The 15,357-nt window shown below is 52.7% G+C and overlaps 1 protein-coding gene across 1 annotated transcript in view; it reads left to right on the top strand.

Moving 5' to 3' along the window:
• URB1 (URB1 ribosome biogenesis homolog) overlaps positions 1-15,357 on the top strand; it is a 67,682-nt gene that overhangs the window by 30,152 nt on the left and 22,173 nt on the right. Inside the window, exons 16-26 of the mRNA XM_040621034.1 lie at positions 378-494; positions 1,173-1,311; positions 2,087-2,257; positions 3,250-3,443; positions 5,412-5,630; positions 6,126-6,305; positions 7,725-8,580; positions 9,734-9,935; positions 10,597-10,783; positions 13,153-13,211; positions 14,937-15,130. Of these exons, the coding sequence (XP_040476968.1) occupies positions 378-494; positions 1,173-1,311; positions 2,087-2,257; positions 3,250-3,443; positions 5,412-5,630; positions 6,126-6,305; positions 7,725-8,580; positions 9,734-9,935; positions 10,597-10,783; positions 13,153-13,211; positions 14,937-15,130 (2,518 nt within the window). The remainder of the gene's footprint in view (positions 1-377; positions 495-1,172; positions 1,312-2,086; positions 2,258-3,249; positions 3,444-5,411; positions 5,631-6,125; positions 6,306-7,724; positions 8,581-9,733; positions 9,936-10,596; positions 10,784-13,152; positions 13,212-14,936; positions 15,131-15,357) is intronic.

A 15,357-nucleotide genomic window follows, 5' to 3' on the forward strand; every position in this document is an offset into this window, starting at 1 on the left:
TGCTGTGAGGGCTGAGTCATGCACGTCTACCTGGGGTCTTTGTGAAAATCCAGGTATAAAAATCAGACTCCTAAGTAGCAGCTGGGTGTTTTTTTTTGTTTTTTCTTTTTATTATTTAGGAGTTGAAGGAAAGGAATAGGAAGCAGCAAGACCAGGGATCATGTGAGCTTTGATAGGGTGCAGAATGATCTCTTTTCCTTGTTTCCCTCAACCATGGGAGTGTTGTTTTGAAAGAGTGGCTTTTGGAGTAGAACTGCTGAGGAGACCTCGGCCCCCTCTGTGCTCTCGGGTCTCCGTGTTGTGCTGCTTCGGCTCTCACAGAGCACGGGCTCCATGCTGACCCCCCACCCCGACCCCCCGGGTCTGCTTCCTGACAGATTCTGCGGGACACGGGGGTGTTCGAGCACACCTGGAAGGAGCTGGAGCTGTGGCTGGGGCATTTGGATGACATCGCGGAAGAGCAACGAGAGCCCGTGATTCAGTTTTTGGAACGTGTAAGCACCTATTTCCAGTGTTAAAGGACCATGGTAGTGAATATGCCAAGTGGCCTTTAGCTTAATTAAGGCATTTTTGATGCACTGGTGCTAAATGCCCTGATTCTGGCTTACTTCCTAATTCCTGCCAAGATGTCAGAATTTGCTTAGTTTTCGAATCTGTAAAATGGGAATATATCACCATGTGCTACTTAATTTACTTTCGGAGACTTGTTTTTGCACAAAGAGAACAGTAGTATGCTTAGAGTGATATTAAAAGTTTATTTTAAAGGAATTTTTTTTTTTTAAATTCTATAACAGGGGCGCCTGGGTAGTCCAGTTGATTAAGCATCTGCCTTTGGCTCGGGCCATTATCCCAGCGTCCTGGGATCAAGCCCCACATCGGGCTCCCTGCTCTGCAGGGAGTCTGCTTCTCCCTCTCCCTCTGCCTGCCTCTTCCCCTGCTTGTGCGCACTTGCATGTGTGTGCGCTCTCTCTCTCTCTCTCTCTGTCAGATAAAATCTTTAAAAAAAAATTCTATAACAAAAAGTTAAAAAATTTTTGCAGAAAAATTCTTGTTCTTATTGAGGACTGCTAACATTTTAGCTTTTCCCTTATTTTACCGGTTACACTTTTTGGCATATTTGCATTTCATTTGTGACCATCTAAATGTCTTGTGCTTGACTCTTCAATGCCCAGGTTTTGCTGACGTTGGTGGCGAATCCCTATTCATACACAGACAAAGCCTCTGACTTTGTCCAGGAAGCCAGCACACTGCAGGCCACGGGCACGAAGCAGGACGCCGATGATGTCAGCATTCCCATCTCTCACATCGATGGTAGGCGCCCCTGCCTCTGTGCTCCTCGGGCTTCTGGAGATTGAGCCACCGTAGCAAATCAGTGACGAAAATGAGACTTGCATTCACGTCTTAGGCAGAGTGCAGACATCTGTTTCTTTGAGTCAAAGCACAGTGTGCTCTGGAAATGAAAATTGCCTATTTGCTCATAGAATGGGGAGTATGTACAGAGTCTGTTTGCTGGGTTATTTTTTGTGTGTGTGCAGCGTTTCCTCTGTGCCAGATGCTGATCTCAGCTCTTCATGAATCTGCCTCCTGCAACCTCGTGAACCACTCTGTGTGTCAGGTGGCCTTATCGTCATTTTATACAGTGATAAGACAGCTGAGGCACAGAAGGGTCAGGTAATTAGCTTTAAGCTCACACAGCTGGTACCTAGGAAAGTCAAGGTTTGAATCCAGACACTGGCTCTGGTCTGTGCTTCAACCCTTACACTTTTTTGCTTCTCAGATTTTGACTTGTTTGCCTCAATATCCAGGGTAAGGTTTGGGGGCTTCTCCAGGTCACTTGAGGAAACATCAGTCTCTTATCACCTGAGCTGGATATCCTGCATTTGTCTGGCAAAGATTTCAAGATTTTATAGGCGATGTCCTCTTCTGTTTAAAATCAGACTTCATATTAAACCTTTTCCCCCGGAGACATTTAGCTGTTACGTTTTCTCTTTTATCAAACATTCTCTTATCCCTTCCTATGGAGCTGTTCGCAGTGGGTTCCCTCAGCGGCTCTTGCCTTGGTTTGACTGTCCCCTTTCTGACTCAGATGTTCTCGACATGGTGGATGTCCTGGTGGAGGGCAGTGAAGGCTTGGATGAGGAAATTGGATTCTTACTGAATGAAGACATGATCCTGCTCACGTTCCCATTCAGTGCGGTGGTCCCTGCAGCCCTGGAGGCCAGGAATAAATTGCTCCATGGGACAGAAAGTGAAACAGGTACCGTCAGGATATTCTGGGGACATCATCCAGCTGGGCCTCTGCAGGGCAGAACGTGTGATTCCAGGGGCTCTGGAAATAATTGCTGAACATCCAAGGAAACAAGGTTCAGACCCACCATCATGATGGCTACCTGGTCTTTAGAGCTAAGCATGTAGGGATAAGAATCTAGAGGCTAGCCGGACTTCTGTGAGTTTGGTCATTTGAGGATAAGTCCATAATAGCACATTTGCTTGGCTGCACAGACCCCTGCTGAAACACTGATGTTCTCCTCTCCAACGTTTGTTCTTATTATCACGATGATGGGTCCTTCGTACTTGCTGGAAGTTGCTGGAAGTTAGAACCAAGGAAGTACTCCTAGATCACAATGGTGTCATTAGTCAGGGTTGCTCAGGCTTTGCTGCAGTAACAAATAAGCCCCAACATGTAGTGGTTTAACGAGGAAAGGTGTTTTTCTAGACCTTGTCACAGTCCAGCACAGATCGTGTTACTCTCTGGGGTGACTGTCCTCTAGGAGGCAGCTCAGGGATCCAGGCCACCCTATCCTGTAGCTGTGCCATCTCACGTATGGCTTCTGAGGTCACTGTGGAAGAGGAAGAGAGAGTGGACAGTCAAGCAGAGGCTGTTCTGGCCCGGCCTGGAAGTGGCTAAATCAGTCATGTGCTCCCAGTCTAACCACAGGGGAGGCCCGTGTGCCGAGGTACGAGAAATGGGTTGGTGAGCACCAAGCAAGTCCTGACCCCAGCTGGCTTTTGCATCACCTCTTTCACACATTGGTGTCTACTTCCAGGCCTTGGGACTGGAAACCTGAGTGTGTGTGTCGCACATTTGAGGAAACGGAGCCCGGGTGCTCTCTGCAGTGACAGCATCTGCCTTTCAGTGTGTTGACCTGCATTTTGCTGGGTGTCGAATACGTGTGGGAGTTGGAGTTATTGCTGGTCACAGAAGGGTGGTCCCAGCAGGCTGCCTTCACAAATCTCATTCCCTTGCAGGGGAGAGCGTCGTGGCGTACCTGACGGCAGTGCTGACAGACCTCCTCCACACCCAGAGAGACCCTCTGGCTCTGTGCCTGCTTCTGCAGGCTTACGACAAGTGGGAGCCTCCGGTCCCGCCTTGCTGCCATCAGCTGGCCCGGTTCCACAGATACTACAGCCGCTGGATCCCAGAGCCAGCCCGAGAGGCCTTGGTAAGCTGCGGCATCACTGCTCCCCCGGAAGCCAGGCCTCAACCTAGAAAACCCCGAGGTGTCTTCCGTGGGCCACGCTGGCTGTGCCTCAGCTGTGTGGCTTTACGGCTGCTCGGTTTCCAGGGAGAGACTTGTTACCTGCTGCTTTCCCTGCACCAGAGAAGGAGCTCAGTGGCATCACTGCTGCCCACCTGCTGGGTTGGAGGACGGATGGCTCGGTGCTGCAGGGAATGGAATTTGTTGCTAGCCTCATGGCTGCCTCGTCACCGAGCTGGCTTCGGGGCGGGAGGGAGGTTGCCTTTTCTTTTCTCCTTACCAAGTGATCTGGCATGCCAGGGTCCTAGCTTTCATCAGTGGGCCTTAGCACGCCCCTCAGCCATGCAGGCTCAGCTGTCAGCCCTGGCGGCCCCCAGCAGTCTCCATTCTGTGGAGACTGGGAAGGTGGAAACAAGAAATTTTCTTTACGTGGGGACTACATTCTTGTGTAGGTCTGGCCCTGCTGCAGATTGTTTACGAATGTTGGGGGACAGGGGTACAATTAACGGTGGTGTGCATTTTACATTCAATTTTTAGCTGTTTTTGAAAAAGCAGGCAGCTCACGACCTCTTTGTCTTGTGATATTTGTAGCCGTCGCTTACGGTGGCTGCACGCTTCCATTCGTCAGGGCCTGCTGCTAACATGTGTTTTAAGTCACTTAATCCTCACAGCAACTCCAAGAAGAAGGTCAGGACTTACTGGGCTCGTTACACACGTGGGGAAACTGAGGCACAGAGTAGTTCCACCACTAGGCAGCAGTGAGCGGCAAGGTCAGGATTCCGCCCAGGCAGTGGGCTCCAATGTCCACACCCTTCCCGGCCACTGCCACCTCCTCCTCCCTCCCCTCCCCAGGCTAGGCTGTGGTTCAGACTTGGTGGTGGCCGTTCAGAGCTCAGGGGAAGTCTCGCAGCTCAGAGCTGCACCTCATGGGTGCTTGAAGGAAGGCGTCCACTCTGTTGAGTAGTCCCCAGCAGTGCTTCTCCCCCTCAGGGGGCGTCACACGTGGTCTCCGGGCCCCACCTGGAGTGTGTTCGGCTTACCACGTCTGCAGCGGGCCCCGGGGCTTGGCCTGTCTTGGCGGTTTGAGCCGCGCTGCTGCTGGTTTGGGGACCCCGCCCAGAGACCTGCTGCGTTTCCGGACACGTGCAGCCTCGTTTCATTGGCCTTAGGAAGTGGAGTGTGTGGAGTCACCGTAATAAAAGGCACGTGGTGGGGGTCACTAGAAAAGGCAGTGTGGCTGTTGTAGAAGAAATCAACAACTTCAGTTTGAGGTAGAACTCCGGAAGTTTGTCTTCATTCTGTCCGCTGTCTTGTTAATCTCCCAACAAGATGCTCTGACCAAGGCTCCTGCGGGAGGGCCTTCGGCAGCCATGGCGCTTACCGAGCTGGCTCCTTCATGGCTGTGATCTCCCAGTTCCCAGTGATTAATCACAGTCACTCTTCTTTTTCTTCTTCTTCTTTTTTTTTTTTTAAGATTTTATTTATTCATTTGAGAGCAAGAGAGAGTGAGCAGGAGTGAGGGGAGAGGCAGAGGGAGAAGCAGACTCCCCGCCGAGCACAGAGCCTGTCGCAGGGCTTGAGATCATGAATCAAGAATCAGATGCTTGACCGCACAGTGACTCTTCTGAGTGAAATGTGCGTCGCCCGCGGCCCCAGACTGCAGCGTCCGTTCCCCAGGGTGTGCGAACACCTTCCCGATCCAGGGCCTCCATGTTAATGCTCTCTAGGAATGTACGTGTGACTGAAAACATTGGGGCTTAATTAACTTAAATAAAATGCCACGCAGTCACATATTTTTTAGTATCAGGATGTGATTATGAAGTGTCCCCTTGTCACGAATGTCACCCTGTACCTGTCTTAGCAGACTGTGCACCTTTTTCATCTGTGGTTGTTTGTCTTTCCTCCTCTCCGGGCTTTTGCTGCCTCTCCAAGCCCCTTCAAACGCCAGGCAGCCTTCCCCCCCCGGGTCCACCGGCCTCGTCCTTTGCCACCCTGCTGCAGACGGCCTACGAGAGCGACGGGGGGCTCCTGGACGAGCGGGTTCAGGCGCAGCTGCGGGCGGCCCTCCCGCACATCCCGATGCACCGGGTCCTGGGCTCGGCCAGACACCTGCTGCTCTACCTCAGGAGCACTGTGGAGAGCTTCGGCCAGGTCAGTGCCACTGCGGCCTCTCCCCGCAGACATGCAGAGGTGGTCGGCACCCAGCTTCTGCAGGCCTCAGTACCCCTTCCAGAATCTGTACCCCTCAGCAGCCGCAGACGGCTGCAGACCAGAAGCTGACATGGTCAATCAGGCCAGGGCCCTTCCCACAGCACGCTGGATCGGTGCACTGCCAGACCTACCGTCTTTCACAAGCTTTAATTGAGTCACTCATTGGCGAGCTTTCTGTTCCCGGTGTGGTTTCCCTCACCTTGCTCAAGATAAACCTGCATACTTCATCGAGATTTAGGGGCACATCTTACTGAGAAAGGACTTTGAGGTTCTTGGTGTTTTACAAGGCATTGCCGCTCCAGCCTGTTTCCCTCCTCAGTCCTTGTTTCTGCTAACAGGCCCCTTCTGGTCTCGGAGGGACGCGGTAATCACGGTCGTGGTGACTGTGAGCCCTTCCCTGGCCTCTGAGCAGTCGTGCGGCTCTTGTCCTCACAGCTGGGCCGAAGTGCCGGGCCTGCCCTCCTGCAGCTCCTCCTGGACCTCCTTAGGCACCTGATTGTCCACTGCGTACAGCTGGATGCGCAGAACCAGCAGAAATGTGAGGCCGCCCAGGCCGAATCCGACCTCTTTTTGGACATGGAGGCCATGGCCTCGCTGGAGCTGGCCGATGACAAGGTAGCGCTGCCCTTCTTCTGTGGGTCTCCTTCCTGTCAGCCTTTTCCTGTCGAGTCTTGGACCCTGGCTTTCCCTCTCTTTCTGATCCAACACGGGGACGTTTGTTGCAGGTGAATAAGGACACGCAGAACACTGAAACCCACCCCCGACCCCTGACCCCTGACCTTGCACCCACAGATAAGCATGGTGTAATTCGGACATAGCTTTCCAGTCGTTTCTCTGCTCCCCCTCGCCTTCCCTGCGAGCAGTTTCCTTACACTGGGCGACGTGAACATCTTGAGAAACTGGGAGCGTTTTCCTTTTGAGCAGTTGCAGCCTGAGTTGAACAAAGGCTGGGCTGCAGGTGCAGCTGGCCCGCAGTGCCACAGCGCCAGCTTCCAGCGCCGGGAAGCAGCCTCTCCCCTGCTGGGAGCCTCGAAGCCACTGTTGACTGGGGGCCAGGGTGTGTCTTTCCCTCACTGTCTGCCATCTTACCTGTTTTCCTGGACTTGGGAAGCAGCCATGTTCCTCATGTCCTGCTCCTCACAGACGGCCTCCTTCTTTTGATGTCCAGGTTGACTTGCTGGGTGGTGTCTGTGGGTGCGGGACCCCCTAGTAGCCGTTGGACAGGGGACGAGGTAGTGCTAACACGAAGTCGTGCTTCTCTGATTTTAATGGGCAGAGGTCCGTTGGAAGGTGTGACGGACTCCTCTTTCCTTCCCTGCTGAGTGAATGAGGAAGAGAATGTATTCCTGGCCCTGGGAACTGGGGTCACTTTGTTGGCTCGGAATCGTGTTCCGCACAGCTGCTTAGAACGACTGGATCAGACAGTTCTCTAATCCAGGAGGGGGCTCAGCCGCTGTCTGCTCGGTGGTTTGAACACAGTGGTGGGTCACTCAGGCTCAGCCTCTACCTGCATGTTACCTTCGGTTGCGGCTCGCGGGCTCGCACGGCAGCTTGATCCCCGTCCACCGTTCCCAGGCTCGGGTTCTCTCCCGCTGTGGTCCCACTGCTCCCGTTGTCAAGATACCTGCGTCCCTCAATCGGACAGGAGTTGGAGGGAGGGCTGTGCAGCCGAAACCAGATGATTGGTCTTCCCCACATTTGGGCATTTGTGCATAGCCCATCCTGTGGTGGAGAGCAGTTCAGTTGTACGGTTAATTCATTCAGGCTGAATTCATCAGACACCTGCCGGTCTGGGGGGGGAGCACCAGCCCAGTCACGGTCCAGCTGTCATAGTCACCAGGGAGGACGTGCAGTGCAGTCGGGTTATAACTTTGACCGGGCTTGGGTTGGGGTGCTGTGGGGCGCCCCTGAGAGAGGCATGAGAACTCGGGCTTGAGGATGGAATGACTTAGGAATGCTGTTCTCTGCACTCCCTCCTCCTCCCTGTTGGCACTGGGCCGTGTGTGAGGTCTGTACCTTGTCACTGTATTTCAGACGCTGGAGGAGGTGCTCGTGGCCATCCTCAGACACCCCACGCTGGAGGGCTGGTACCTGGCCCTGGAGCAACAGGCCCTCCCTCCGCACACGCTCAGCCCCGTCCTTGTGAAACTCCTGGCAGCCCACCTCAGCGCGGGGGTCCTGCCGCTGCTGATGGCTAGCGCCCCGGTCCTCCAGAGCATTGGTCAGCAGGGCCTCCTGGCCAGGTACTCAGAGGCCATCACGCAGAGCGTGTTGAAAGAGTTGCGAAATAGGAGGACGGGTACGGCTATGTCGCCACCAAAGACCCTCCCGCAGCTGGAGGCCCTGCAGGCCCTGCATCCCTACATGGAGGGCGCCCAGCTCCGCGAGGTCACCCTGGCCCTTCTGAGCCTGCCTGAGGCCCAGCTGGTGGCCCAGCGGCCCGCCCAGTCTCCCAGGGAGAAGAGGCACCTGAACGCTCTCGGCAAGACCCTGGTCCAGCTGTTGACCAGCAGCCCCCAGGACCAGCTGCAGAGCAGCGAGCTGCTCTGGGCCTCTGAGTTTGTGAAAGGCCTGGGGGCTCTGCTCCCCTCGTTGGCCGTGGACGAGCTGGACGCCGTATTCCTCCACGCCCTGCAGAGAGAGCCCGTGCTGGCCCCTGTGGTTGGGGTCGACGTGCTAGACTACTGCCTGGCCCGGCGGACGCAGGCGGCCCTCAGCATCGCTGCCCTGCTCCTGCAGCTGAGCTGCACCCACCTCGTGCGGTTCGAGCTGTGGTGTGGGCGGCCCGGCACGGGGCCCTGCCTCCAGGAGCGCCTCGACGACTTCCTGCCCCTCCTCCACGCCTACCTCCGCGGCAGGACGCAGGGACACTTCGCACGCCCAGCGGGAGGTACGGGCACTTGTGGCTTCGAGTGGCTGGAGAGGTTAAGGAGATGTTAAGGAGACGGAAGAGCAGGTCCGTTTCTAACCTGGAACGTCCATGTTTGGGGTGTGGGCTCAGTTCTCGTTCTCCTCCAGCCGCTGGCCCAACTCTGGAGATGGAGAAAGAGGGGAGATTCGCACCCACCGCCCCTCCCCTGTCTCGGCCCGTGGTTTGAGGTGCTACCCCCACGCTCCCGTCCATCCAGGCTTCCCCACAGGAAGCTGGGGAGGGCTGGGTCGAGGAGGGGTCAGCCCCAGGGCAAGGGGTGACCGCCCTTTGTCCCGTCCCATTGTCCCCACCAGAAGAGGTGTCAGTGAGTGACACTGAGTCAAGGCAGCTTGGGCCCAGCCCTCTTCCTCCACCTGTAGCGTTTCAGGTCTGGGGCACTTTTTGTTCACCTGAAATTTAATTTCTTTTTATCGTGTGTGTGAATGATTGTTCACTCACTGCTTCTCCTCTGTGTGTCATGACTTCATACCAGTGATGATGGAGGTTTTAAAAAGGATCCCTTCTAGTCAGGGATCCTTTTTTTTTTTTTTTTTAAGATTTATTTATTTGAGAAGCGAAGTGGGGGGAATGAGCAGGAGGGGCAGAGAGAACGGAAGGAAAGAATCTCAAGCAGACTCCACACTGAGCAGGGAGCCCGATGTAGGGCTCGATCTCACAACCCATGAGACCATGATCTGAGCTGAAATCAACAGTTGGATGCTTAACAGACTGAGCCGCCCAGGCGCCCCTCTAGTCAGTGATTCTTGGTGTACTTCTGACGGGCCTCTCCAGTTCCCATGCCTTTGAGGCATGAATCCCGAGTGAGTCCAGAGCTTTGGTCCTCACAGTCCCATTACCAGCTTCAAGCTAGGCTTACGCTCAGGGCCCAGTGTCAGAGGGTTGACTGACGAGAGGTGACGAGTAGCCTGCTGATCAGCATTTAACAGACTGGCCCTTGCCTTTGCCAGTCCCCATGGCATCTGTGCTCCCGCGCTGGCCAACCTCAAGCTATGAATGTGACCTCACCCAGTCACAGGATTCCTAAAAGTTAGCCACGGGCTCTGTGAGCGGGTACATGCTGGCCCCAGCACACCACAGTGTGTGACTGTTTCTCCTTTTTGTCTCTGCCTAGTGTCCTCTGCTGTCATTCCTGTCTTGAGGAAGGCCCTGTGGAGACGGCTACAGACCAGGCTTCTCAGCACGGACGGGCCCCTAGCATCCGGGCTGCATCAGGAGGTCCTGGCCCAGCTGGTCCCGTTTGCAAGAGCCAAGGACCTTGCTGTCCTCATGGACCATTTGCCTGGCTTGCTTCAGACTCCGGGCAGGCACGAGAGGTACGAAGGCTTACGCTCCCCTCTCCACTTCACTTTTCCCTGTAGTTTCTATAAACTAGTGGAGAGTTGCCGCACTGCTGTCGTGCCAGTCAGTGAGAAGGCACCTCCTTCTTCCAGCCATCCTGCCTGGAGCGAGCACGTCTCCGTGAGTGGATGGCTCGGTCTGGTGCCCTGAGAGCAGTGGTTCTCAGCCGGGGCTGACTTTACCCCCTCCAGGGGACAGTTGGCCACGTCTGACATTTTTTATTGTCACAGCACGGTGGAGGGGGGCTGTTGCTTCTGGCATCCAGCAGGTCGAAGCCAGGGGTGCTGCTAAATATCTTGTCATGCATAGCACTGCCCCCTCCCCCAAGAAAGAATAATCTGGTCCAACATGTCAGTCGTGCTGACACTGAGATAGCCTAATTTAGGTAGAGTCTGGACAGTGTATCTTTTTTTTTCTGGTGCGATAGTATTGGTTCCCGTAATTGTAAAAGTGCTGGTGCATCTATGATGCCGGAGCAAGGAGGCCAGGGTAGCCCGGGACTCCAGTGCTTAGGTGCTGTGGGGTAGTGGGACTCAGGGCGTGTGTCCCAGGTGGCCCGTTGTAATGTGAGTTACACTTAAGCTGGAGGGATTTAGGCCATGCCCCTGACTCCGTGCCTTTTCTCTCCTGCTGCAGTTGGAGTGTGGCCGACTCTGTGTCTGCAGTGCTGGAAGGGTCAGCCGGAGAGCTGTGCGCCTGGAGAAGGACTCTGTTGGAGTCCTGTGTCAAATGGCTGATCGTGTCTTTCAGTGGTGGCCAGCAAGACCACGACAGTACCCGGGATCAGGAGAGGCAAATGCTGCTGAGATTTAATGAGCTGCTGGTAGGTGTCTTTCCTATCCTTAGAGAGCCTGATTACACTTTGAAGGGAAAGAGTGGAGTAGACAGACCGGAGTTCCCAGATGTGCTCCCAGAACTAGTGGGAGATGAGCAGGGCCAAATCTGCGAGGCAAAGCGGCAGGCGGCGGGCAGGCCCTGAGACGATGCGCCGCCTTCTTCCAAGAACGGATGTGGAATTTTGTCAAGCGTGTTTTCACTTCTACTGAGATGGTTTATGGTTTCGTTTTTCTTGTTTAGTCTGTTAATAAGATGACTTACAATAATTGATTTTTGATGGTTAAACTAACTTTACATTCCCGGGATACACCTGCTTGATGACGATGTATTAAAGTTTCTCCGTACTGTTGGATTTTCTGTGCTAGTACTTTAGTAAGTTTTCCATCTGTGTGCGCGTGGGATATCTGTTTATAATCTTATTTTTCTAGCAGTCGTTCTTCGTCAGGCTTTAGGATCAGGTAACACAGCCTCAGAATGAGTTGGGAAGAGTTGCATTCCAGGTTTCTATTTCCTGTGAGTGTTCTGAAGTATTGCTTTGCTGTCTTCTATCATACATTGTGCTCGGTAGGAAGTCTGTCATTCTTACCTTTGTTCCCCTCCCCGTAGGATCTTTCTCCTTTGCGTTGTCTAAAGCAATGTGATCGTGCTGTGCCTTAGAGTAGTTTTAAAGATTCTTATGCTCTATAAGAATTTATGGTTCATGGAGCTTCTTGCCGCTGTGAGCCTGGAGCTGCCATAAAATTTGGAAACAGTCAGCTCTTATGTTCGGTCATTATTCCCTTCTACTGAAGTGTCCTTTTTAAAAAAAACTTTTTTTTCTTTTTTTGGCACAGAAATAACATCCTGAAGCGTATGAGTTAGTTCATACGCTCAGCACGGACGGGCCTCTAGTGCATGATGTAAAATTGCCTTACAGCTCATCGAGTCTGTGGCTTGTGTTTATTTATTTATTATTTTTTTAAGATTTTTATTTATTCGACAGAGAGAGAGACAGCCAGCGAGAGAGGGAACACAAGCAGGGGGAGTGGGAGAGGAAGAAGCAGGCTCATAGCAGAGGAGCCTGATGTGGGGCTCGATCCCGGAACGCCGGGATCACGCCCTGAGCCGAAGGCAGACGCTTAACTGCTGTACCACCCAGGCGCCCCTGTGGCTTGTATTTAAACTCTGGACCCAGAATTTAAAAAGTCATCCTCAGGGAAATAACCCCAGGTGACAGTTATGGTGATAGATAGATTCGTAGGTTATAGATCAAGCAGCATGCTTACGTCGTATTGAGAGACTTTACAACCTGTATCTCAGCCTTAATTTGTTGTGTCACAGGTTTGTGCATTGAAGGCTCCTAGGAGCCCAAACATGGCAGAACTAGGGGGCACGAGGAACATCCCTGAGATCTAGAGAGAGCTGAGCATAGGGGAGGGTGTTGGGCTCACCTGCCACTGGTGACAGTGGCCCTTCCTGTGCGACCCCGTTGTCAGCCCCTCACCCAGCAAGCTGGCTCGATGACTGCTGGTGGGCTGTGCTCTTCTCAGGGATTTGCCTTCCCCCTCCCCCACCTCCCGTTCTCTCTCTTCTTTTTCCCTCTTTCACAGATGCAATGTTTGTAGAGTGGTTTTAGGTTCACAGCAGAGCTGAGCAGAAAGTACAGAATTCCCCCGTGCCCCCTGCCCCCAGGCACACGCAGCCACTCCCCCCCACTCTCAGCCCACCTCACCAGCCCTTTTAACTGAGGAATAATTTTCATGTTGTGAGATATAGGCTCTTTGTGTGTGTGTGTGTGCGCGCGCGCATGTGTGTAAATATAGGCTCTTAAGTGTAGAGTTTAGTGTTGACAAATGCACCCTTATGCCCACACTCCCATCAAAGATTTTCATCATCCCAGAAAGTTCCCTTGCCTCCAGAGCACCCACCCCTCTGATTTAACTTAGCATTGTATTTGGAGATTTTCTCTACGTCAGTGACTCTGCACCAGCATCGGCCCTACTGATGGTGCAAAGGTCTTCGCCCGGGGAGGGGTGCTGCCTGTGTTTAAGGCATGTGTGGCTGGCCCTGTGCATGACGCAGGCCACGAGTGCCTTCTGAAATGGTGGACAAGGGGAAGGGTAACAGGACGTTACCCTTACGAAGGGAGTTTTTTCGTACTCATTTGGTGATCATAGACATGCTAATAAAACGACAGAGCTACTAGCAGAAATAATAAAACAATTTTAAAAATCAAAGAAAGAAACAACTGCGTGCTTCTGTGGGTTGCTTAGGTCACTATGTTCCGTGTTTACCGAACGGCTCTAATTTAAGTTCTCTCTTCTCTGTTTTAAATTAATTCAGGATGCCCTTTGAATATTTCTTCTTTTTTCACAGAATTCCCTTAATGAAGTTGATCCTGGTGATTGGCAGAAATTTGTGAAGACTGGACTCAAGTGAGTCAGTTCTGCTCTCTCAGGGTGATTCCGTAAGGGTGTGAGCGCGCGACGCGGAGCCAGCGTTGTAGCTCGTGAGCACGGCGTCTAGCGGAACACGCGCCGCTCCCGGTTCACAGATGCAGACAGGGTGCAGGGTGCCGGAGGGCTGGACGATTTGCCCGCTGACAGGGAGTCTGCTTCTGGAGATGGTGACAGAAGCGGCCTTTAAGAAATGAAATATTTTTTAGAAACCAGAAGCGTGCAGAGAATACTCCAGCAGTGCCCAGATTGAATTAGTGCCGACAGCTTCCTGTGTTTGTCCTGATCCCTTCTCCTCCCTCCCCGGAAAGCGTCACTCTCCTGAGGTCAGGCTTTGTCACGGCCATGGGTGTTTTCCTACCTTGGTTGCACGCCAGCCTGTCTCTAAACAGTAATGACACTGTTTTAGTTGGCTTCACTTTCTATACAAATGTATCCCCTTATGTCCTTTTTGTTTTTTTTCACCCAAGTGCTTTAGTTACCCATGCTGATACATACAGATCTCGGCCCGTTTGTTTTTGCTGCAGGAGGTGGGTTGTAATTCTGTGTTCAGCCCCCCTGCTGGTGGACATCTCCCTCCCTCCCGTGCCTGCAGTGAAGGCTGCGTGCCCTTTCGTGCCTTGTGCCAGGTGTTCTCAGGGGCGCGCGCTGGCGGGGACTGTGGCCACAGCTTTAGTTTTACTAGATTTTTAACTTGCTCTCCAAAGTTTCCGAGCTTACCTCACATGTCTTTTCCTTGTATTCTCATTCATACTTAATAGGGTCAGACTCTTAGTTTTTAGCAGTCAAGTAGCCATGAAACTGTTTCTCGTTGTGCCTCTAATATTCACTTCCCTGATTAATCACTGACTTGAAACAGAGAAAAATACTTTACTTTGCCCAAGAGGAGAGAAAGATGTGAAGGTGGGTCACAGATCAATGACCACCATGACTTACCGTCATGAAATGGTGACATTTCTTTGAGGCTTTGGTTAATTTGTATTTCTAGAATGTCCATTGTATGCTACGTGATTCTCAATGTTAGTCACATATGAATGAAAAGCTGCTTTGTTCCAGAGAGTGATGCTTTCATTCCTTCAGCGGTTTCTGAGGGATTTAAGACCGAGAAGGCCTCTGAACCCCTGGTCGGGAGTTCTCAGTAGCTGGACGTAATGAAGGAGGGAGGCTGACATGGCCGTGAGGGGCATCTTGATTCAGGCTCAGCTGTTCTACTGCCTCCTGGCCCTTTAACTGAACGGGAAGTTCATTTGGCGTTCCCACTGCAGGAGAATAAGTGCATCCCCTCCCTGTTTTCAGAACTGCCCCCTGCCATGGGTGGATGGCTAGGTGTGTGATGAAGTGTGTGTCCTGCGGTGACAGTAGTAGACTCAGCACAGGTAGACAGGTGTACACTGTAAAATTTCATCTTCGTGGTGTGTTAGAAGTTTTTCTTAATAAGATGTCAAGAAAAAGACGGGGTGTCTGCATGGCTCAGTTGGTTAAGCAGCTGCCTTCGGCCGAGGTCATGCTCCCAGGGCCCTGGGATCGAGCCTGCATCGGGCTCCCTGCTCACTGGGGAGCCTGCTTCTGCCCCTCCCCCCCGCCCATGCCCTCTTAAATAAATAAAATCTTTAAAAAATGCTGAGAAAAAGTTTTTTTATTGTCTCCTGCGAAATAAAACACCCCTTTATGAAGCTCTTTCCCCTTTGGATTCTTGCCTCCTAGATTTCGGTATCAGGACCACGTATTTTTAAAGGCCCTCCATGCTTCCATAGAGCGCCTGTATCTTCCCGAAAACTCCGTGTGCGCGAAGCTCATCCCGCTCCCAGTGGTGCACATGATGCTCTCGCAGCATTCTCTGTTTTTGCCTACTCTGCTGACGTCCGAAGACGAGGAAAACCCAGACAATGAAGTGAAAGGTGACCCCCCCCGCCCCCACCCTCCCGTTTCAGATAGAGATTTTATTTTCTGATTTTGTGGAGTTAGTTGTGCACTGAGGTTTAGCACCGATGCGTTTTCAGAGCTAGGGAAGCGTTACCAAAATGGCATTAGGGTGTTTTGTTTCTATCAAACCCAAGCTCAAGAAGTGTTTCCTCTGACTTCGGGCCAAGCAGCAAATACAGACCTCTCTGCCAAGTCTGTTCTG

Source organism: Ursus maritimus, unplaced genomic scaffold, assembly GCF_017311325.1.
Source record: "Ursus maritimus isolate PB19 unplaced genomic scaffold, ASM1731132v1 scaffold_4, whole genome shotgun sequence".
NCBI classification, from domain to species: Eukaryota; Metazoa; Chordata; class Mammalia; order Carnivora; family Ursidae; genus Ursus; species Ursus maritimus.